Source organism: Lontra canadensis, unplaced genomic scaffold (genome assembly GCF_010015895.1).
Source record: "Lontra canadensis isolate GAN:19392208 unplaced genomic scaffold, GSC_riverotter_1.0 scaffold16, whole genome shotgun sequence".
NCBI classification, from domain to species: Eukaryota; Metazoa; Chordata; class Mammalia; order Carnivora; family Mustelidae; genus Lontra; species Lontra canadensis.
In genome coordinates this window covers 18,146,802-18,165,392 of record NW_022631010.1, presented here as the reverse complement: position 1 = coordinate 18,165,392, position 18,591 = coordinate 18,146,802, and the positions used below count along the sequence as shown (strand labels likewise).

The 18,591-nt window shown below is 44.8% G+C and overlaps 1 protein-coding gene across 1 annotated transcript; it reads right to left on the bottom strand.

Annotated features, from left to right (window-relative positions):
• Window positions 1-6,203: 6,203 nt before the first annotated feature.
• On the bottom strand, window positions 6,204-8,363 carry LOC116868798 (keratin-associated protein 5-9-like). Its single transcript, XM_032859435.1, has 2 exons — window positions 8,355-8,363; window positions 6,204-6,761 (listed from the first exon to the last, which is right to left on the bottom strand). The coding sequence occupies exons 1-2, from the start codon at window positions 8,361-8,363 to the stop codon at window positions 6,204-6,206; spliced, it is 567 nt and encodes a 188-aa protein (XP_032715326.1).
• Window positions 8,364-18,591: the final 10,228 nt, after the last annotated feature.

Below are 18,591 nucleotides of genomic sequence, written 5' to 3'. Positions count from 1 at the left end.
CACCCAAGACTTTTTCATACTTCTGAGAACCAGGCCACCCTCTAGATCAATTAAATTGGGATCTTTGGAATGAGACCTGGGCAACTGCTTTTATAACTCCGTGGGGGATTCCCATGTGGAGCCAAGGCTGAGAGCCACTGATCTGGTTGCATTGCTTCTCCAAACGTGCTCCTTGGATTGGCAGCCTCCCCTGGGAGCTTGTCTGAAATGCAAAAGCTTGGCTTTACCCAAGATCTACTGAGTCAGGATCTGCATTTTAACAAGATCCACATATAGTTCTTATTGCCCCTTTGGACAATCTAGTAACAAGGCTTCTCAGAACAGGAATAATAAAGGAATCCATATCTTTTATCTTTTTTTTTTTTTTTTTTTTTTTTAGATTTTATTAATTTGACAGAGAGAGGGAGGGAGGGAGAGAAAGAGAAACACAAGCAGGGGGAGTGGGAAAGGGAGAAGCATACTTGCTGAGCAGGGAGCCCGATGTGGGACTTGACCTCAGGGCCCTGGGACCATGACCTGGGGTGAATGCAGACACTTAACCAACTGAGCCATCCACGCATTCCCATATTTTTTGTCTTAATGTGAAAATTAGATTAGAGGGAAAGTAAGTCCCATATTATCACACACCTTTTAATGTGTTTTAAAAAATGCTACTTAAATACTTTAAAAATTACATTCGGACACTAGAGGAGTCTGCTTAATAATTTTGCAGGCAAAATTTGATTCAAAATTGTAGCCAAGACAATATTTGCCATAGATGACAAGCACTGGGTTTTGGTTGGCTTAGTGATGCTCTTGAAAGCCTCTCACACAAATATATAGGACACAAGGTATGAAAAATTATTTTGTGATTTTTAAGGGTACAAATTTGTATCCATCCAGGGGAGACATTACTTTTTCAAGGGAGAGGTTGAATATAAAAGGGTGATTGAAAAACAATGAATGGAGGCTTCGCCACTTGTAGAAACACAAATGCAGACAGAGAGGTGAACTGTATTTTCAAAGCAAAGGAAAATATTCACACTGTCGGTGGGTGGAATTTACATAAATCTTGATCAAATATGTGTTCTCTATCCTAAGTTTAAGACTTGGGCACAGAACACCGCCTTTTTAGATGAAGTGTTGGTTCTTTAAAATAGCAGAAAAGAGAGGTCAGTAGCTGCTGAGAATGAGCACACACGCAAAAATAAACATTCAGACACAGGGAGGTCTAGGCTGAAGAGAGAAATTGCCTTCTGTGAGACCTCATTTGCTGGCTACCATGCTGGGTGTTCCAAATACAGAGGGCGGCAAGCAGATTGAGACTTCGAAAGTGAGCTCCTTGCCTGAAGAGTGGAAGTGGACATGAAACCAGACCTCTTTCTTCTTCCTCTGTGATACCAAGTCACAGGGAAGGTCTTGAGGACCTCAGTGAACAGTCTGGCCCTTTTCCTTGAGCCCCAGAATCTACCTTGCCAATTTTCCATGCCTTTCAAAACATCAGGGTGGTATTTAAACCATTCTCTTCCCTTCTTCTCCTTTCTTTCCTCTTAACTTCTTTGCTGCCCCTTGTTTTCTGGCGTTTTGACAGTCTTCTTTCAGCAATCGGCATCAGAAAAGCTATTTCCTGGTTACATTGTTCCCAGATTTCATTAATCCTTTGGTGAGTATTTAAGGATGCTTTTCCTATTGGAAATTTCTGTCTACTTGCCTGGCAGTAGGAGAGATGACGTTTCCAAGATTTTTTCTGGCAATTCTGACATGGTTTTAGCAATGTAAGATCCAGTGTCCCAATGTGTATCTACTTAGTACTAAGTAGTACTAAGTAGTACATTCATTGTCCCAGTGCTGTGACATGAGATTCAGGTGCTTTTTTTTTCCAGACACTCCCTGCCTCCGGTGTCCTTGGCTAAAAGTCAAGGGCAGCTTGTTCAACAGGGTATCAGGATCTTAGGTTAAATTCCTTAAGCTGGTCTGGATATACTAAGCTTAACTCACATCTCTGTGCAGCTCTGTCCTTCACGTCTTCGAGGACAATCAGCTACCCTCAATGCCCATGACTCAGTAGGATTCCATGCTATTGGCCTGTAGCGATCTCCCATTGTGGGTTCTCTCTCTCTTCACCTAGAATTCAACTCCTGTCTTGCTGTCCTCAATACTCTGAAGGCACACATTGTTCACAGATTAGCTGCAGTGCCCACAGACCTGTTCATTTTAATTGAATTAGTGCCCAAAATTTAAAGATCAGAAGACTTCACAGAAAAGTCATATTTTTTTGTTTTTTCATTGAAACCCAAGCAAGACAAAAGAGAAGATCTAGTGACCTGGGCTAACCTGGACGGAATGCCTGGAGAGCATCTAATCTGTTCCCAAAGTTGATCCAACCCCCTTCTTCCTGCACTCGGTCCATCCTTTGTACCTTGAACTAAAAATGGATAATTCCATCCCATCTTTCTCATTTCTTTTCTTCTCAAGTGTGTTCAATCTTTTGTTTAATTCATTAATTTTTTTCCATTATCATAGTTATCATTTTGAGAAACTGTATTGGGTTCTTTTTCAAATTCTTGACTGTTTTGACCATTCTTTGTAGTATCAGATTCTTTTTTTTTAAATGTGCTTTCATATTTTTAATTCCTTAAAGCTTATGAAAAATAGTTATATTACCCTGTGAGCCTCAGGACTCCAATATCTGAAGACGTTGTGATTCTGTGTGTGCCCTGATTTGTCCCTCAGCTTTGTGGCAGCTTGACCTGTGTGATTTCTCTGGGGCTCTGGTTGAAGTTGACTTTCTCCCTAAAGGATTTATATCTGTTCCTGACTACCACCTGGCACACCCCCAATCTGAGACCACGTTAAGGTTTCTTGAACCACAAATGTATTCCTGACACTGAGGGGTCCCAGCTGTATGTGGTAGATAGCATGGGGGTCACCTCCACTGGGCTACACTGACTCCTGCTCATCTCCTGAGCTACTGACCCTCAGACAAGGCTTTGGCACCTGTTCCCTGACTACAAATGATGTTCTGTGATCGTGGATCAGTTTCAGAGTAAAATGTAGCAGTTTGTCGGTATTGTTGAGTAACAATATTTGGATTTATGATTTGTCCCTGATTTTTGTGGAATCTGGGGAGGAAGTTTGGGTTTCAATGGTTAAGACTGGTCATGTAGCTAGAAGTTATCTATTAGAGACCCCCACCACGAGCAGTTCCTGGTACCAAGGCACCCAGGTGCCTCACCCACCTGGCCTCCCATCCATAGGTGCACAAGTACACACAAGCACACATACCAGTTCCTATTACCACCCGGAGACAAGGCTCTCCTAGGAGACCCAGGCATGGAAGGACAAAAAAGCTGAGGCCTGCGGTCTCCAGACCCCTTTCCATGCATGTCCTTCTGCTGCTACTAGTGTGCTGAATCCTTTGTCAGCTGTTTTGTGAGTTTAAACTGAATCTTGTGAGTTTTTCCAGCAGTGAAACACCCGAGGGGATTGATATGTAATAAACATACTAGAGGCTCCTTCTGGAGTCCCCACCTTGTTCAGGCTATTTCACTGTCTTCCCAGAGCTCTGAAGAGCTGAAGAAGGGAAATCTCATTGTCTTTCATGGTTTGCTACAAATACACTGGGCTCATCCCTTCACTCTGCTTTTTGATTCCTCTGAGGACTCCTTACTTCCTATCCAGGTCACAGATGTGTTTTATCCACAATTTTTTTTTCTTTTCTTTCTTTTTGTTTATTTGAGTAAGAGAGTGCACAAACAGGAAGGGAGGGGCAGTGGGAGAGGGAGAAGCAGGCTCCCCACTGAGCAGGGAGCCAAACTCGAGACTCAATCCCAGGACCCCAGGATCATGACCTGAGCTGAAGGCAGACTCTTAACCAACTGAGCCACCCAAGTGCCCCAGAATTGCTTTCACAAGAGGGACCTTATTCAGTGCATCCAATCTTCTAAACTGCCAGAAACAAAAATCTCCAAGTCTATGTGTGATACACACACGCGAGGGATATGTATGTGCCTACATCTCTACATCTCCATACACAAACGTTTTCATATGTGCCTAGACAGCCCAGCCTTGACACTTTGCTGTTACTAGAGGTGTTGTCCTCTCTTTCCCTCCACTGTGCCTCTTTGCACCGTGTCAATCAACCACCTGCTGCCTGCAGACCACCTGTGGCTTACTGCCCATTTTGTAGATAAAGTTTCCCCCAAACTCAGCCACACCCAGTTGTTTCTGAGTGTGCTCTAATGGCTGATTAGGAAGCCACAAAGACCTTCTGGTCCACAAAGCCTAAAATATCGACTATGTGCCCCTTTATAGAAGGAGAGAAGGGCTCCGAAGTTCCTCATTGTTGCATTCTGCGTCTCATCGTTTGATGTCTGCTATTGTTTGAAATTACACGGTGTTTCAAATCGGAGCGTGTTGTGCCTGCTGTGAAAAGTTCACGAAGCATCTTCAGGGGAATGATGCTGTGGGCTATCTTGTATTGGATGTCAACATATCCACCTCGTGGGTGGGTGTGTATGAAAGGTTCACAGTGACATCTGACAGTGCTCTATCAGGAATTCATGAAGAACAGGAGATTTTCTGATTCTGGAGAATGGAATTGCTGACCAGCCCGGGACGGTACCTGGGCCTCTGACATCAAGAAGCAAGGAATTTGGGGTGTCTGGGTGGCTCAGTCGGTTGGGCGTCTGCCTTTAGCTCAGGTCATGATCTTAGGGTCCTGGGATCCAGACCTGCATTGAGCTCCCTCCTCATTGGGGAGTTTGCTTCTTCCTCTGTCCTTCCCACCTGCTCCTGCTCTGTGTCTCTCTCTGTCTCTCTCTCTCTCAAATACATAAATAGAATCTTTGGGGAAAAAAAAAAAAAAAGAAAGAAAGAAACAAGCAATTAAAACCACAGGGTCAAGAAGCCAATGGAGAAACCTATAGAGATAAATCTGACTCCGGGGTCTTACTGCAGCCCAAGTAATGGTGAAGTCCAGCAGGGGCCAAGCTTCCAGGCCAGGCAGAGAAGAATTCGGCTGAGTGCAGCCACTGCTTCTGTTCCAAGGGGACCACCGGGCAGGGAGCCCTGGCTAGAAATCACCTCGCCTTGAGGACCAAGGGATTGGGGCTGAAGACCCTCTAAGGCACACTGTGCTTCTCTTTTACCTGCTGTGCCTCTGAAACCAGGGATCTGTTTGGAGAGCTTGGGGGTCAAGAGAGGTTAATCCAATACCTCTCTGAGGACCTGGGCTGAACAAAACATCCAGGGAAGGTCAGAGCCTGGAGTTTCAGAGTCATGCTCCAGGTAAGGGGTTAGGAGACTGTGTTTCCAAAGGTTCTGATTAGTGAATGATGCCGCAGCCCAGGACTGAGCCAGCATTGGCTGGGCAGCGGCCATTTCATTGATTGGTCCACCGTCTGTCAGAAGGAGGCTCACGTTGCTTTTTTCTGAGGCTGTGTCATCTCAGTCACCCACATCCATGGGCCTCACATACCTGGAGCTGCCTGACCCGGGGCCGTACATGGCACATACAGGTAACTCGCAAGTGAATTTATCACGCTGGCTGTGGCCGCCCTACCCTCCGGGAGGCACTTCACAGGCGGTGCTGAACCTGGCTCAGCACTCTCTCCTGCCTTCTTTCCCACGGGTGTTCCTGCCACTACCTGATTTCCATCACCTGAGCCTAAGAGCTGGCTCCTGCTTCTCACAGATTCCATCTTGGGGTCTTGGCATTTGTCACTGGTGTCCTCCGTCTCTAAAGAGGCCTGCTTGGTTTCTTGTCCTGCCATTCCCCCTGCATCCTTGGCTCATTGCCCCAGCCAGCTCCCTCCTCCTGCCGCCACCAGTCCTGTTCTCTCCAGGGTAGTCCCAGTTCCTCGTGGTGGCCTGTAAGCTTCCTCACGGTCGGCCCTCACCTGGAACTTCCTTTCCAGAATCACACTCCTCCCTGCCTTCTAGCCCATTCCAATGATTTATTCATATCCTGATGTTCGGGTAGGCAAGCCATGTTCTCCTCCCACTGTACCTGGCTGTGGCCACCATCCCCACACTGGGCTGTCCCACACAGGGCTGTTCGACACCAAATATCCCACTCTGGATGTCCCAGGCTCAACTGTCCCACACTGGGATGTCCCCTACTGGACTGTGTCACACCAAGCTGTATCACACTGGACTGTCCCACACTGAAATGTCCCACACTGGGCTGTTTCACACCGGGTGGCCCCACACTGAAATGTCCCTCACTGGACTGTGTCACAGCAAGCTGTCTCACATTGGGCTGTCCCAAACTGGAATGTCCCACACTGGGTTTTCTCACACTGTGCTGCCCCACTCTGGAATGTCTCATAGTGGGCTGCCCCATACTGAAATGTCCCACACCAAGCTTTATCACATTGGACTGTCCCACACTGGGCTGTCCCACATTGGACTGTGTCACACCAAGCTGTCCCACACTGGAATGTTCCATGCTGGGCTGTCCCACACTGGGCTGTCCCACACTGGAATGTCCCACACTGGACTTTGTCGCACCAAGCTGTCCCACACTGGAATGTCCCATACTGGGCTGTCTCACACCGGGCTGTCCCACACTGGGCTGTCCCACACTGGGCTGTCCCACACTGGACTGTGTCACACCAAGCGGTCCCACACTGGAATGTTCCACACTGGGCTGTCCCACACTGGAATGTTCGACACTGGATTGTCTCACACTGGCATGTTCCACACTGGACTATGTCACACTGGAATGTCCCACACTGGGCTGTCCCAAACTGGGCTGTCCCACACTGGCTTGTGTCACACTAAGCTGTCCCACATGGGAATTCCCCACACCAAGCTGTCCCACGCTGGAATGTCCCACACTGGAATGTCCCACACTGGAATGTCCCACACCGCTCTCACTGGGCTGTTCCTCACTGCACTGCCCCACCCCAGGCGGTCCCTCACTGGACTGTACCCACTGTACCCGCACTTGACTGTACCACTCTGGGCTCAGGTGTCTGGCAGTCTCATTTGTTTGGTCTTCCTTAGACCCTGTGCTGGAACGTAAGCTCCCCTTGGGTAGGAGTCTTGGTTTTATTCATAAATCAATTCCCTTAACACAGAGCAGCACTTAGTCCAGAGAGGATGCTCAATGAATATTTGCAGGAAGAAGGGATTTGAAAGAGTTTTTCTTTGTAATCCATTATAGTCCCTAACAACCTTTCCTACCAGTAAGTTTTCTCTCTGTTCAAATTAAATCCCTCTGCTACACAGCCAGCGTTTCCTTGTCTGGGTTTCTGATGCAGCTGGCAAACCAATTAGGCTCCCATTGCCATTAAGAACAGTAACCTGGATTCAAAGGATTCAGTGAGTCTTTGCTGAAGATTTTTTCTCATCTACTCTGAGTAATCTCCATGTCTTGAATATTTCTTCAGAAACATTTTACTATTTTCACAGACTAATCTGGAAAAGGCCCACATTAGACAGGCGGTTTTTGATGTTTACAAAATAGTACAAGGCTTGGTCTCTTCTCTTTTAAAACCTACAAGGTTCCGGAAAGCAGCTTGAAAGCAAAGGCTGATGGAGCTCAAGTAGGCTCATGGTGTGCTTTGGGCTGGGAGGTCTATGATCCTGAATGCTGGTGGTTTTGGGTGTGTTTCTAATGAGAATCATCAGGGAATAAAGTGGCTTCATCCCCCCCTCATATGGTGGAAAGCTCTGTCGGCAAATTCAGCCTGTACGCTGGCTCAAGACCAGTATTCTGTCCCCAAGAGAGGATTGTCCTCATAAATGTTGAAACTAGGCAAGAGAAGGCAACACACCATCCCCTTTCTCTACCCTTCCCATCCTCCTGGAAAGTGCCCACAAATGGGAAGAGGTCAGGGCGGAGAGAAGGTGTGAGGGGTAGCATTTTACTGTGGAGCAAAATGTCTCCTGAAACGCAGTGTCCAAGACTCAAGATGCTTCAAGAACTGGGGCCCTAAGCTGCTTTGTTGGAGCTTGTAGAGAATCTCAGGGGGCGTTGGTATGGACACGGTGCCAGAACTCGATTGTGCTGTTTACCTGTGGTGGCAATGAAGGGGTGTCAGGATGGCCAAAACTCTACTGGACTTCTCCAGTAGACAATCTCCTTCACTCTTGCTCTGTCTTCTGGATTCCACTTCCATACTAAGCCTGAATAATCTTTCTAAAGAATAATCTTTCTAAAGCCCAACCAAGACGTGTCTCTGCTTTGTAGGCTTCAATACCCTTCGTGATGCCCAGACTTAAGCTTGTGCTCTATGGCGCTTTATGACCTGTCTGGTCTCTCCCTCCCTGGCTTCCCTTCTGCTCTCAGCCTACTGCAGACATGAGCTGCCAGGGACTTCAGAGTCTGCAAACTCCTGCTTCTCCTGCCCAGCCCCCTTCCTCACCTTCCTCATTGTTCTCATGTCCCATGTCCTTCTCCTATTTTTCCTTACTGGACCAAACTCTATCCATCTTTTCAAACAACACTTATGGGTCTCTAATTTTCTGCCCTTCTAGCTTCTCAGCGTCATTAAGAAGTGTTTGTTCGTTTATAAGCATTTACTGATTGTCTGCTACATGCCAGGTGTTAGAAATAGAGCCAAGGCAAAGACTCAGACTTCACCCTTAAGGAGCACACGGACTAGATTCCCAAGGGTCCTGCTCCTAGTTCATGAACTGCAAGGAGTGAGAAAATCGACAGACCATCCCTTGTATACAGGAAGCACTTAATCATTACTAGCTGAATTTTGTTTAAAAGTTAGAAATGAAATATGAGCTTTTAGAGCCATAGGAATACACCATCACTCATATATCAAAGTATGATATTCCCTTTATGGTGAACATAAATGCCAGTGTGATTACATGTATTTATTAGTGTAATGTGCTGTTTTGCCAGCATCTCAGGTCTAGCAGGAATCAAAATGGAAGTTTTCTCCAGGATGAACATTTTGCCATGCCCTGCAGAAAACCTTCCATTCTGGGCTCAGAGAGAACACTGAAAGTTTGGAATTTATGTTTAGCGTTGTCCTAATGGTATGCCATGGTTGCTATGGAAATGGTGGTATTGTTTTTTATTGAATGAAGAGCAAAAATGAGTCCAATAAGATAAATCTATAATATTGATAATTGAACAATCTTGGAATGTGGTGATTTTGTTTTTTCTTCTGCATTTGTCAGAAGCAGATTGAAAAAAATCTTCCAATTAGTGGAAGGCCACACTGCATTTGTGTATCTGCTGGCCCCCTGAGGTAATTCATTTCTGATAATAAAAAGGAGTATTACTTAATTCAAACTTTTATTATGCTGGTGGATTGGGCAACCATAAAATGCACCTCGGCAAATAATTTATTGACCATATGATAATGAGGGAACATGCCTAAGCTGCTGGAAAGTCCTCCTGAGTCCACAGAGAACCATACGGAGAATTGATCACTTTCAGTGTGTATGTGCTAAAACGGGAAATGATCTGCTCAGCAGTCTGTGTGTTCCCCTCCATAGCTAATAGAAACTTTGTTGCACTTATACTCAGTGGGGGATCAAATCTCAATTTTAAAAAATTTCTGTCAACAGTCATTTGTCAAGCTCAGTAAGAAGAATGATAAAGACTGAAGAGATTCAGCGTTGCTAAAATGGCACCAGTGGCTCTCAGAAAACTGGGGGGATGCTCGCTGACCTCACATAGGCTGCCGAAAAGATTTGAGGACCAAATAAAATGGTTGGATTTGAATGGCACGGCCCAGCTCTGCAGAAGAGCAACTCATTTAGTTTTGGCTTTAATCTTTGGAGAGAAATGCTCTGTATCCAGTGATAATGATGCAAAGCCTATTCTGATCTTTTCAATAGTCCCATTTATGGCAGGCCTTCCCAATTTGGGGGGCCAATTTCTCCAAGTAGAACAAGAGGGTGGATGAGGTTCTGTTGTTGCACAACTAGGTGGCTTTATACATCAAATATTTTATTGTTCACTATTCTGTAAGTAAGGGATTCAGGGAGGGCGTGTACTCATCTCTGTTCCAGGTGTTGCCAGGTGGGCCAGGTGTTGCCAGGTGGGCCAGCATCTGGACTGGGGATGGAGGAGCTAAGATGGCCCCACTCTCACAGCTGGGCTTTTGGTAATGACTATCAGCTGGGGTGCCTTGATTCTCTTCCCTGTGTCCTTTCTCCTTCTCCAGGGTTTCTTGCTCCCCATGGCCTTAGTCTGTGAGGATACTGGACATCATTACTTGGCAAGAGGACAAAAAATGAAGATGCCATGCCTCTTCACAACTAGCTTGAGAGGTCCCACAAGTTCCCTTCTGCCACATTCTTTTGGTCAGTGCAAGTCACAGGGTCAGTTGAGTCTCAGGGAAGGGGACTAGACCCCTTCTTGGAAGAGAGAGCAGCACATTCACACTGAAAAGAGCATGAGGAGTGGAGTGAGGGGGGGCAGTTTTATGTGGTGATCTTAGGAGACAATCTGCCATGGGTGGGGAGACTATAATCACTTTTGAATGTTCAGCCAACCTTGGAAGTCATTGTTGTACCCTTTTATCTCTGAGCCCTGAAGTTAGAGAAACTGAGCCCAAGCAAGTTGCCTGTTCCCCAGCAACCCCACTGTCCAAAATTTGGTTGTCACATATGCTATGGACACCAGAATAAGCCAATATGCTAGCAAGGTGTTTCAATGGAACAGTCAAGGTCCTCACTGATCATCTGGCTTCCACACTCATCTGTCTGGTGTAAAGTTATCTCTCAAAGAGACACCTGATTAAAACCAAATTTACATTATTGAAGCCAGACAATAACGGAGTTGAATGAAGTCAGTGTCTTAATCTCTTCCAGAAAGACTCGAGGGAGCTGTCTTGCTGGGTGGTTAATTGTTTCATCCCCTTAGGTTGGACAAACAAATGTCAATTTTTAAAATACCTTAAACATTATTATTAGTTTCCATCAGGCAAACTGTTTATTTTAGCCCTGCTATCATTTCCCAGTATCACTTCCTCTTATTGTCAATGAATGACCCTGGGAGATCTTCCATGGTTGCTTACCAAAAGCTAGCTGAAGCCAGGGGCTACCCCTATCCCTAGAAGGGGGGATGATCAACTTTCCAAAGGACAAGGGACACTGTGAAATTCTAATACTAGAATTGAGTACTTGTGCATCATCGAATTCCTTTGTCTGTGAGTCCCAGACAGCAGCAGGTAATGTCTTTAGGTATTTTCCAGCCCTTGCCAGACAAGAACACTCGTCTGTTCTTACTGGTAAGATAATCCGCTCTTTTTCCCAACCAAGACTGCTATGAAAAACAGAATACACTGGGGTAGCTGCAAATTTGTAGAAACATTTTGACTTTTTTAGGGCTGTTTATTTTCATGACCTATGCATATACTCATATGTTCAAACGACAACAGTACTCAGTAGATGCCACAGATCTTGACCTCTGGGCCAAGGAGTGAATATGTGACCTGCTAAGTAGAGGGCATTATCCCCCAGCAAGAGTAATTCCAAGGAGAAGTTATGTGACTAAAGTGGAGCAGATCAGTCTTGACACTGGAAAAAAGAAGCTCTGACTTACTGTGTGGTTGCTGGTGGGTCATTCACCAGCCTTACAGAGAAGGTCCCATGTCTACAGTAGGAGACAACAAGGACTATACACAAAAAGGAAAGAGACAAGCAGAGATGAGAGATGGCAGAGAAAAAGTTGGTGTCAGGACTGAGACCCCACCTGTCATCCCGTAGATCCTGGGTCATGAAGGTCTTTCAGTTCTGTGAGCCATTTAACAACTTTCCTTGCTACAAAAGCCAATACCTTCCTTTTGTGCTTATCAACCTCTCACCATATAGAATTGCTATGTTTCAAAGAACACAGTTGACTCCTGTGTTTTTTTTATTTCTACTCCATAAGGAAGCACATGATGGCTGCATAATATTGTGATTATCCTTTGTAATAATATTGCCATAGAGAAATACAAAGATTTTGTAGGCTAAGTAGATTATTATCTCATTAAAGTTAAAACATATATATATATATATAAAATATATGTAATGCAAATATCTCCTGGCTTGATATCTCCTGTTGCTGATTGCATTTTAGCCGCATTGATATTTCCCATCCCACGTGTCCTTCTACAATGTGACCTTGACACTTAATCTATCGAGATGGGTGGTCCACGTTTCCTTCCTTTGGAGCTGGGCAACCTAGTGTCTCATTAGTAATGAACAGAAAGTGGCAGAAGTGAGGCAGTGTGACTTCTGAGGCTAAGTCATCATAGCAATGCTGTTCTTACCTTGTTAGTCGGGACCCTTTTTTTTTTTTTTTTTGAGCACTGACCCACCAGGGAGTAAGACTGAATACCGTGAGGCCACCATACTGTGAGGAGGCGCAGGTCAATGGAGAGAACATGTGTGGGTCCTGGAGTTGATAGTTCAAGAGAAGATCCCAGACGGAAATCAGTATCAATTACCAGACACATGGATGAAAACCCATTGTCGTGATGCCAAGCTCCATCCAGTCAGCCTCAGCATATTATTTCTGGGAGGTCTGGAAAGGGTCTTTGGCATGTACTCACAAACTGGTGTCTCTGTCTTTGCCTGCTGTCTCTGCTATTGTCACAGATCCATCCTTGTCACTGTCTTTCTCCTCTTGTTTGTGATGCTGCCTGAGATTTCCTATCCTTACCTTTGCCCTCCCTCCACCACTCTCATTTCAAAGTCCTTGTTGAAGAAGAATGATTCTAAAGCTTCCAGTATTTGGTAATTCCAAGGCTGGCGAAGGTTCGGTGTTGGGACATGAAGAGACCTGTGTCCCTAATTTTTGGTCACACTTTGTCACCTGGTCTCCAGAGCAGCTCAGGGTGACACAAAGCCCTTCCTTAGCAGTTTAATGCCAGCCCTGGTCACCATGACTTCTTCAATAGCTCTTAAAGAGCACTTACTGTGGGGCACAGGGCTATTCTAACCACTTCAAGAATATTAACTTACTTAAACTTTACAACAGCTCCATGAGTTTTGTTTTATTTTCACAGGTGAAGATACTGAGTGGGAGTAATTTCCCCAGGCTCACTCAGCCTACAGTCAGAGAGCCAGGATTTAAATCCAGGTGGTCTACTCGAAAGTCCATGCTTTAAAAAAAAAAAAAAAATCATTTATTTGAGAGAGAGAGAGAGTGCACACCTGAGTGGTGGGAGGGAAAGAGAGAATCTCAAGCAGACTCCCTGCTGAGTGCAGAGCCTGATGTGGGGCTTGATCCCATAACCCTGAGATCATGACCTGAGCCAAAGCAGAGAGTCACTTAGCCACCTGAGCCACCCAGGTGGCCCCAAAGCCCATGCTTTTAACCATGGTCTCTTATGGGTCCTTGGTGGCTCTCATCCAGTCAGTATGACCAGGGAGAGAACAGAGGCCATGCTATCTCCTCCATATTCCTTGTCTCTCTTATGCCTCCTTCCAGGTTACCTTGCTGGTTGATCAATGTGTGTGTGTTGTGCGTGTGTGAGTGAGCGAGCGTGTGCACGTGGACATTTGCATGCCTGTGCACCCATGTTTTTCTCTACTGTGTCTACTTGAAAGCCAATCGCGACTTGCCTGAGTCTGGATGAATGTGAGAGCAGCCGGTGTTTGTTATAAGAGATGAACAAGCCCTAACCCAGCCAACCTTAAAGGCATCTGGGTTTTTAAGAGCTTTCCAGGCTCTTTGATGAAACCTATCAGGCCAGACTAATGATGTTGCTGTTTGCCATTCATTCTCATTGGGTTTAATGAAGATAAAGGGGCTCTCTTTATGTGTCCAGTTGGGCTTAACAAATTAACCAGGCTGCCAAAAGGGTACATGCGAACAGAATATTTGTCCTCATAATGTTCATTAGGAGGGAGAAAGTTAACTAACCTTTTTTGCTGTGTTTCTTTTCCCAGGGCCCAGGGAAAGCTGCGAAGCTGAAACATCGTCTCTAATCTTATTTCCGATGGGCCTTTCCCTAACTTCTCCTTTTATGATCTTTCCACAGATGTTATATTGAATCAGTATCATTATGTGTTTAAAAAAATATTATGCTCTGTGTCTCAGAGCTAACTACCCAGAACTAAATATTCTGGCCCTTTTCAGAAGATGACAAGCGATTCGAGATTTGGAAAGGGTGGCGGGATTGTTTGTTTGCTCCTTGTGTCCTCTCAACAGCTCCTCATGAACGAAACAAAAACAGCAGTTCTCAGATTTTTGCTATAGGTTCATGGTATGACGATGAACAATTCCCTAAGCCAGATTGCAAAAACGGCCCCCAATTCTGCCCTTTCCTGAATGCATGCCTCTTTGCAATGTTAATTTTGTCCCTCTTCTCATTGGGGGCGGGGGCTGTACTTTGCACCTTGAAGCTGGGCTCAGATATGGGCTTTGTTTTGTTCCATGAGGCATTAGCAGAGGCTTGAAGGGAACTTGTGCTCTGGGGTTTGCTCTCTCTGGCTGCTCCTGGAATCTTGAGACCCTGTGTTACCTGGCTTAAGGTAGCAGGTGAGCCAAGTATATCTGACTCAAGTAAACCAAGTCCCTATTGAGTTGGACTTTTGTGAGCTCAGACTATCAAAACTGGGAAGGGACACCTGGGTGGCTCAGTCAGTTGAGCGCCGGCTGACTCTCGGTTTTCGCTCAGGTCATGATAATGGGAGCAAGCCCCACTCAGCAGGGAATCTGCTTGAGATTCTCTCTCTCCTTCTCTCTCTCCTCCTCACCTTCTCCAAAATAAATAAATGTCTTAAAAAACCTGGGGATAATTCCATTTTGAAAAATCAGTTATACAACACGTAACCATATTCATGAATATCTAGCAGACTGAATAAAAGTAATTTAATAAAATTGACACAGTGTTATTATTTGGGTTTTTTTTTTTTAAGATTTTATTTATTTATTTGACAGAGAGAGACAGAGAGAGTGAACACAAACAGGAGGAGCAGCAGAGGGAGAAGCAGGCTCCCCACTGAGCAGGGAGCCCAACGCAGTACTCTATCCCAGAACCCCAGGATCACGACCTGAGCCGAAGACAGACACTTGACAGACTGAGACACCCAGGCGCCCCTGTCATTTGGGTTCTTTTCCCCAACTAGCTGCCTCCATCAGTGTCCGGATACAACAAGTTAGTTCCAAAACAAAGTACAAGATAATATTACTCAGCCATCAGGAAGGAAGAATACCCAGTATTTGTATCAACATGGACAGAGCTGGAGGAGATTATGCTAAGTGAAATAAGTCAAGCAGAGAAAGGCAATTATCATGTGGTTTCACTTATCTGTGGAACATAAGCAATAGCATGGAGGACATTAGGAGAAGGAAGGGAAAAATGAAGGGAGAGAAATCAGAGGGGGAGACGAACCATGAAAGACTATGGACTCTGGAAAACAAACTGAGGGTTTTAGAGGGGAGGGGGTGGGGAAATGGGTTAGCCCAGTGATAGGTATTAAGGAAGGCACATTTTGCATGCAGCACTGAGTGTTGTTATATGCAAACAATGAATCATGGAACACTACATCAAAAACTAATGATGTACTATATGGGGACTGACACAACACAATAAAAAAAATTAAAACAAAACAAAAACAAAAACAAAGCACAAAACCCCAACATGACAGGGCAAAGGTGAAGTAAGTCATCTAGGACCAAAGGGCTTTCACCTGTTCACTGAGTACTTCTGATCTATTTAATAGGCAAGGAAATTCAGAAGTCTGGGAGAACACTAGGTTAAAAAAAAAAAAAATTACAATTAAAAAACAAACCCACAGAGAACAAAAACATTAATCAGAATAGCCTTGAATCCAACTTCCATGAGGAGGAAGTTTGCTGAGGGACGCCATCCAGAACCCACTTGCACACGTCATTGTCTCACATATGATTCAGATCTTTTGTGTGGAACTGACTTATTGTCTTTCAAACTTGTAGAAACCCTGGGATTATAGGCAATAGGGAAATATTGCTCAGCTCGTGCAAAAGCTCAATACAAAAGAAAAATAAAAGAAAGGAGACTTTGCTCCCAGTTTGGATGGTCTCATTTGCAGCATCTCCTGTGATGGGACACAAGGACAAAGAAGGGAAGTGGGCTGTCTGAGGAAGTCATGTGTTCTCAACCATTTCCTTCCAATCCCACCATCTTGTCCTGGTAGGACAGGAAAGCAGCTCTTCACAGTGGATTTACAAATGTGTTTCTGGATTTTGTAGCTGTCAGTATGCTTCCTAGTTACACAAGTGTTTTGATTTTTGAAATGTAGCTCATTTGCAAACTTTTTCCAAAAGTTTGGAAATTATTTCCACATAAAAATGTTTTAAAATGTTGCTCCATGGAAAATACCTTAAAATATTCATTCTAATCTGTAGTTCATTGAGAACCCCTGTAAGTACCCACTACTGAGTTGGTCACCATTGCAGATAATAATAATTAATAAACAATAACTCTGCTTCTTAGGTAAGGTTGATTCCTTTAAGAAGTTAGTATTTCTTATACTAAACCTTTTTTTTTTTAGGTTCACAATAGTCATAAATATTTTCAACATAGAGATTTGATCTTGGCTTTGGTGGCTTTAAGTTATCACCGTATCATGAGCCAAAATGTTGCTCAAGAACTTTGCTTTTTTCCGAGGAGCAGTTATAAAAAACCATCTCCAAATAACTTCTCCTTGCCAGATCTTCAAGCCCTTGATGCTTTCATCTCTAGGAACTGTATCCAAAGAGACTTTGCTTGGAGCTAGGTTTTTGTCCCTATTGTTTTTTCTCTCTTCTCTGGAATTTCAAAACTTCTATGCAAGGAAGCTCAATGCCCTCTATGGGCTTTATAATGCATTAAAATTCCTCTTTCACCGTCTCACTTATTATCTGCAATTACACGGCACCGAAACAGTAGAAATTCCTCGATTTACCATGATGGGCTAATTTTGATGATCAACCGAGGAACTGTTACATTTTACGTCAATGCTCTGCTGTCATTATGGAATTAGTACTCACAGCCCTGGCTGGGGAGAATTCTAATGAGACCAAAGGGCTTGGATGAAAATAAGGCAGGCGTGTCTTTGTTTCTAAAGTATCTGGGACTTACAGGCTCTAAACATTGATCTTAAAATCTGGCATTTGAATGACTTTTCTGGAGATTTCAAAATGAATCTTGTGTGCTTTCCAGCCTCTGGCAGATCCTGGAATGGAAACAGATGACAGAAAGCCAATTTGCACCATGCCTCATCGCTGAGAACTATACTGAAGCTCATGTTGTAAGTCATATAATAACATGGACCAGAGAAGGTCCTGTCCCTTCTAAGAGAGAATTATTTAAAAGCGTGAGGCTCCAGGCAGATGGAAAAAGGGATGGAACATATGGAATTCAGCGCTGTTTTTCTTGAAGCTCCTCAGGTAGGTTGCTTCAGGGATGTTCATTGAATGAACCGTGTGAAGAGGGATTTAAACATCAAAGAGTGGTCAGAGAAGAAAGTCTTACAGTGCTTTTCTACTGAGAATTTTATGATTTTTCCTTTTAGCTCTTGAAACCCAGTTCTCATTTTCAGTCCATGGCCAACATTCATCATTGGAGGAAAACAAAATTATGTTTCTTATTAAGATTTCTCATGACCAGCTGTGGCAGACGCTCTCCAATTCACTGCTGCACTCCTCCCCTCAGTTTTCCCCTCCCATCCCAAGATATTCTACTGGAAGGACTTGTGACTCTCAAGACATGTCAGGGAGTTAGCCTTCTGGGAACAGCTTATGGCCAAGGACATATGCAATCTGGAGGGTTAATGCCTCCATATTCTCACACCTCAGGTGGGACCCATCTGAGGTATGTTTCATACTGTGAGCTCCCCAGGGGGATTAAGCCCCAGCTGCCTAGAATGGAAGTCTATTCATTGCTTCATTCCGTATTGGCTTCTTGCCTCCTTGGTCTCACTTCCCTATTCTGCTACATCTACTTCTGAGGTGCAGTACCCAAACAAACTCATATACTCCTGTGTTAGGGTTTGCCACTAGAGGAACCCAACTAAAGACCTAGCCTTTAAAAAGAGACACTTAATTGTATTTATTTATCACTCATTCACCATACTTTTACTGCAAGCCCACCATGCTTGAGGTACAATGCTAGGAGCTGAGGAAGGAAAGAGGACAGACATGTACCTTCCTATTTCTTAGAAGTGACTTAAGACTAGACACCATAAAGAGAGGGATGTGGATTCTCCGATTTCTCCAGCCTAACGATTCCTCCAGGGGCCCCCAGAATGATCCCCTTGTGTCTTCCAAACAGATGATGAAAGGAGGTTGTTACACAACTTCATCGGCTTTTTTCCTCCGCCCACTGCTTCTCACTCTTATATCTGTGTCCCTATTCATTTTTTTGTTGTTGTTGTTAGGGTCCGTGATCAAAGGAATGAGACTGACACAAAGTGAAAATCAAACAAAGCTTTATTTCGCTCCAAGCATCAAAAATCAAACTGACTGGTAGGGGCCATATCTTACGAAGAGACGACGATGACCCCAACAAGGTCACTCCCAAGAAGGCCGCTCCGGACGAGGCCGCTCCCAGGACCAGGCTGCTCCCCGGACAGGGGCCGCTCCCAAGAAGAGGCCACTCTGGACGAGGCTGCTCCCAAGGACGAGGCCACTGCTGACGAGGTCGCTGCCCAGACAGGGCCGCTCCCCCGACAGGG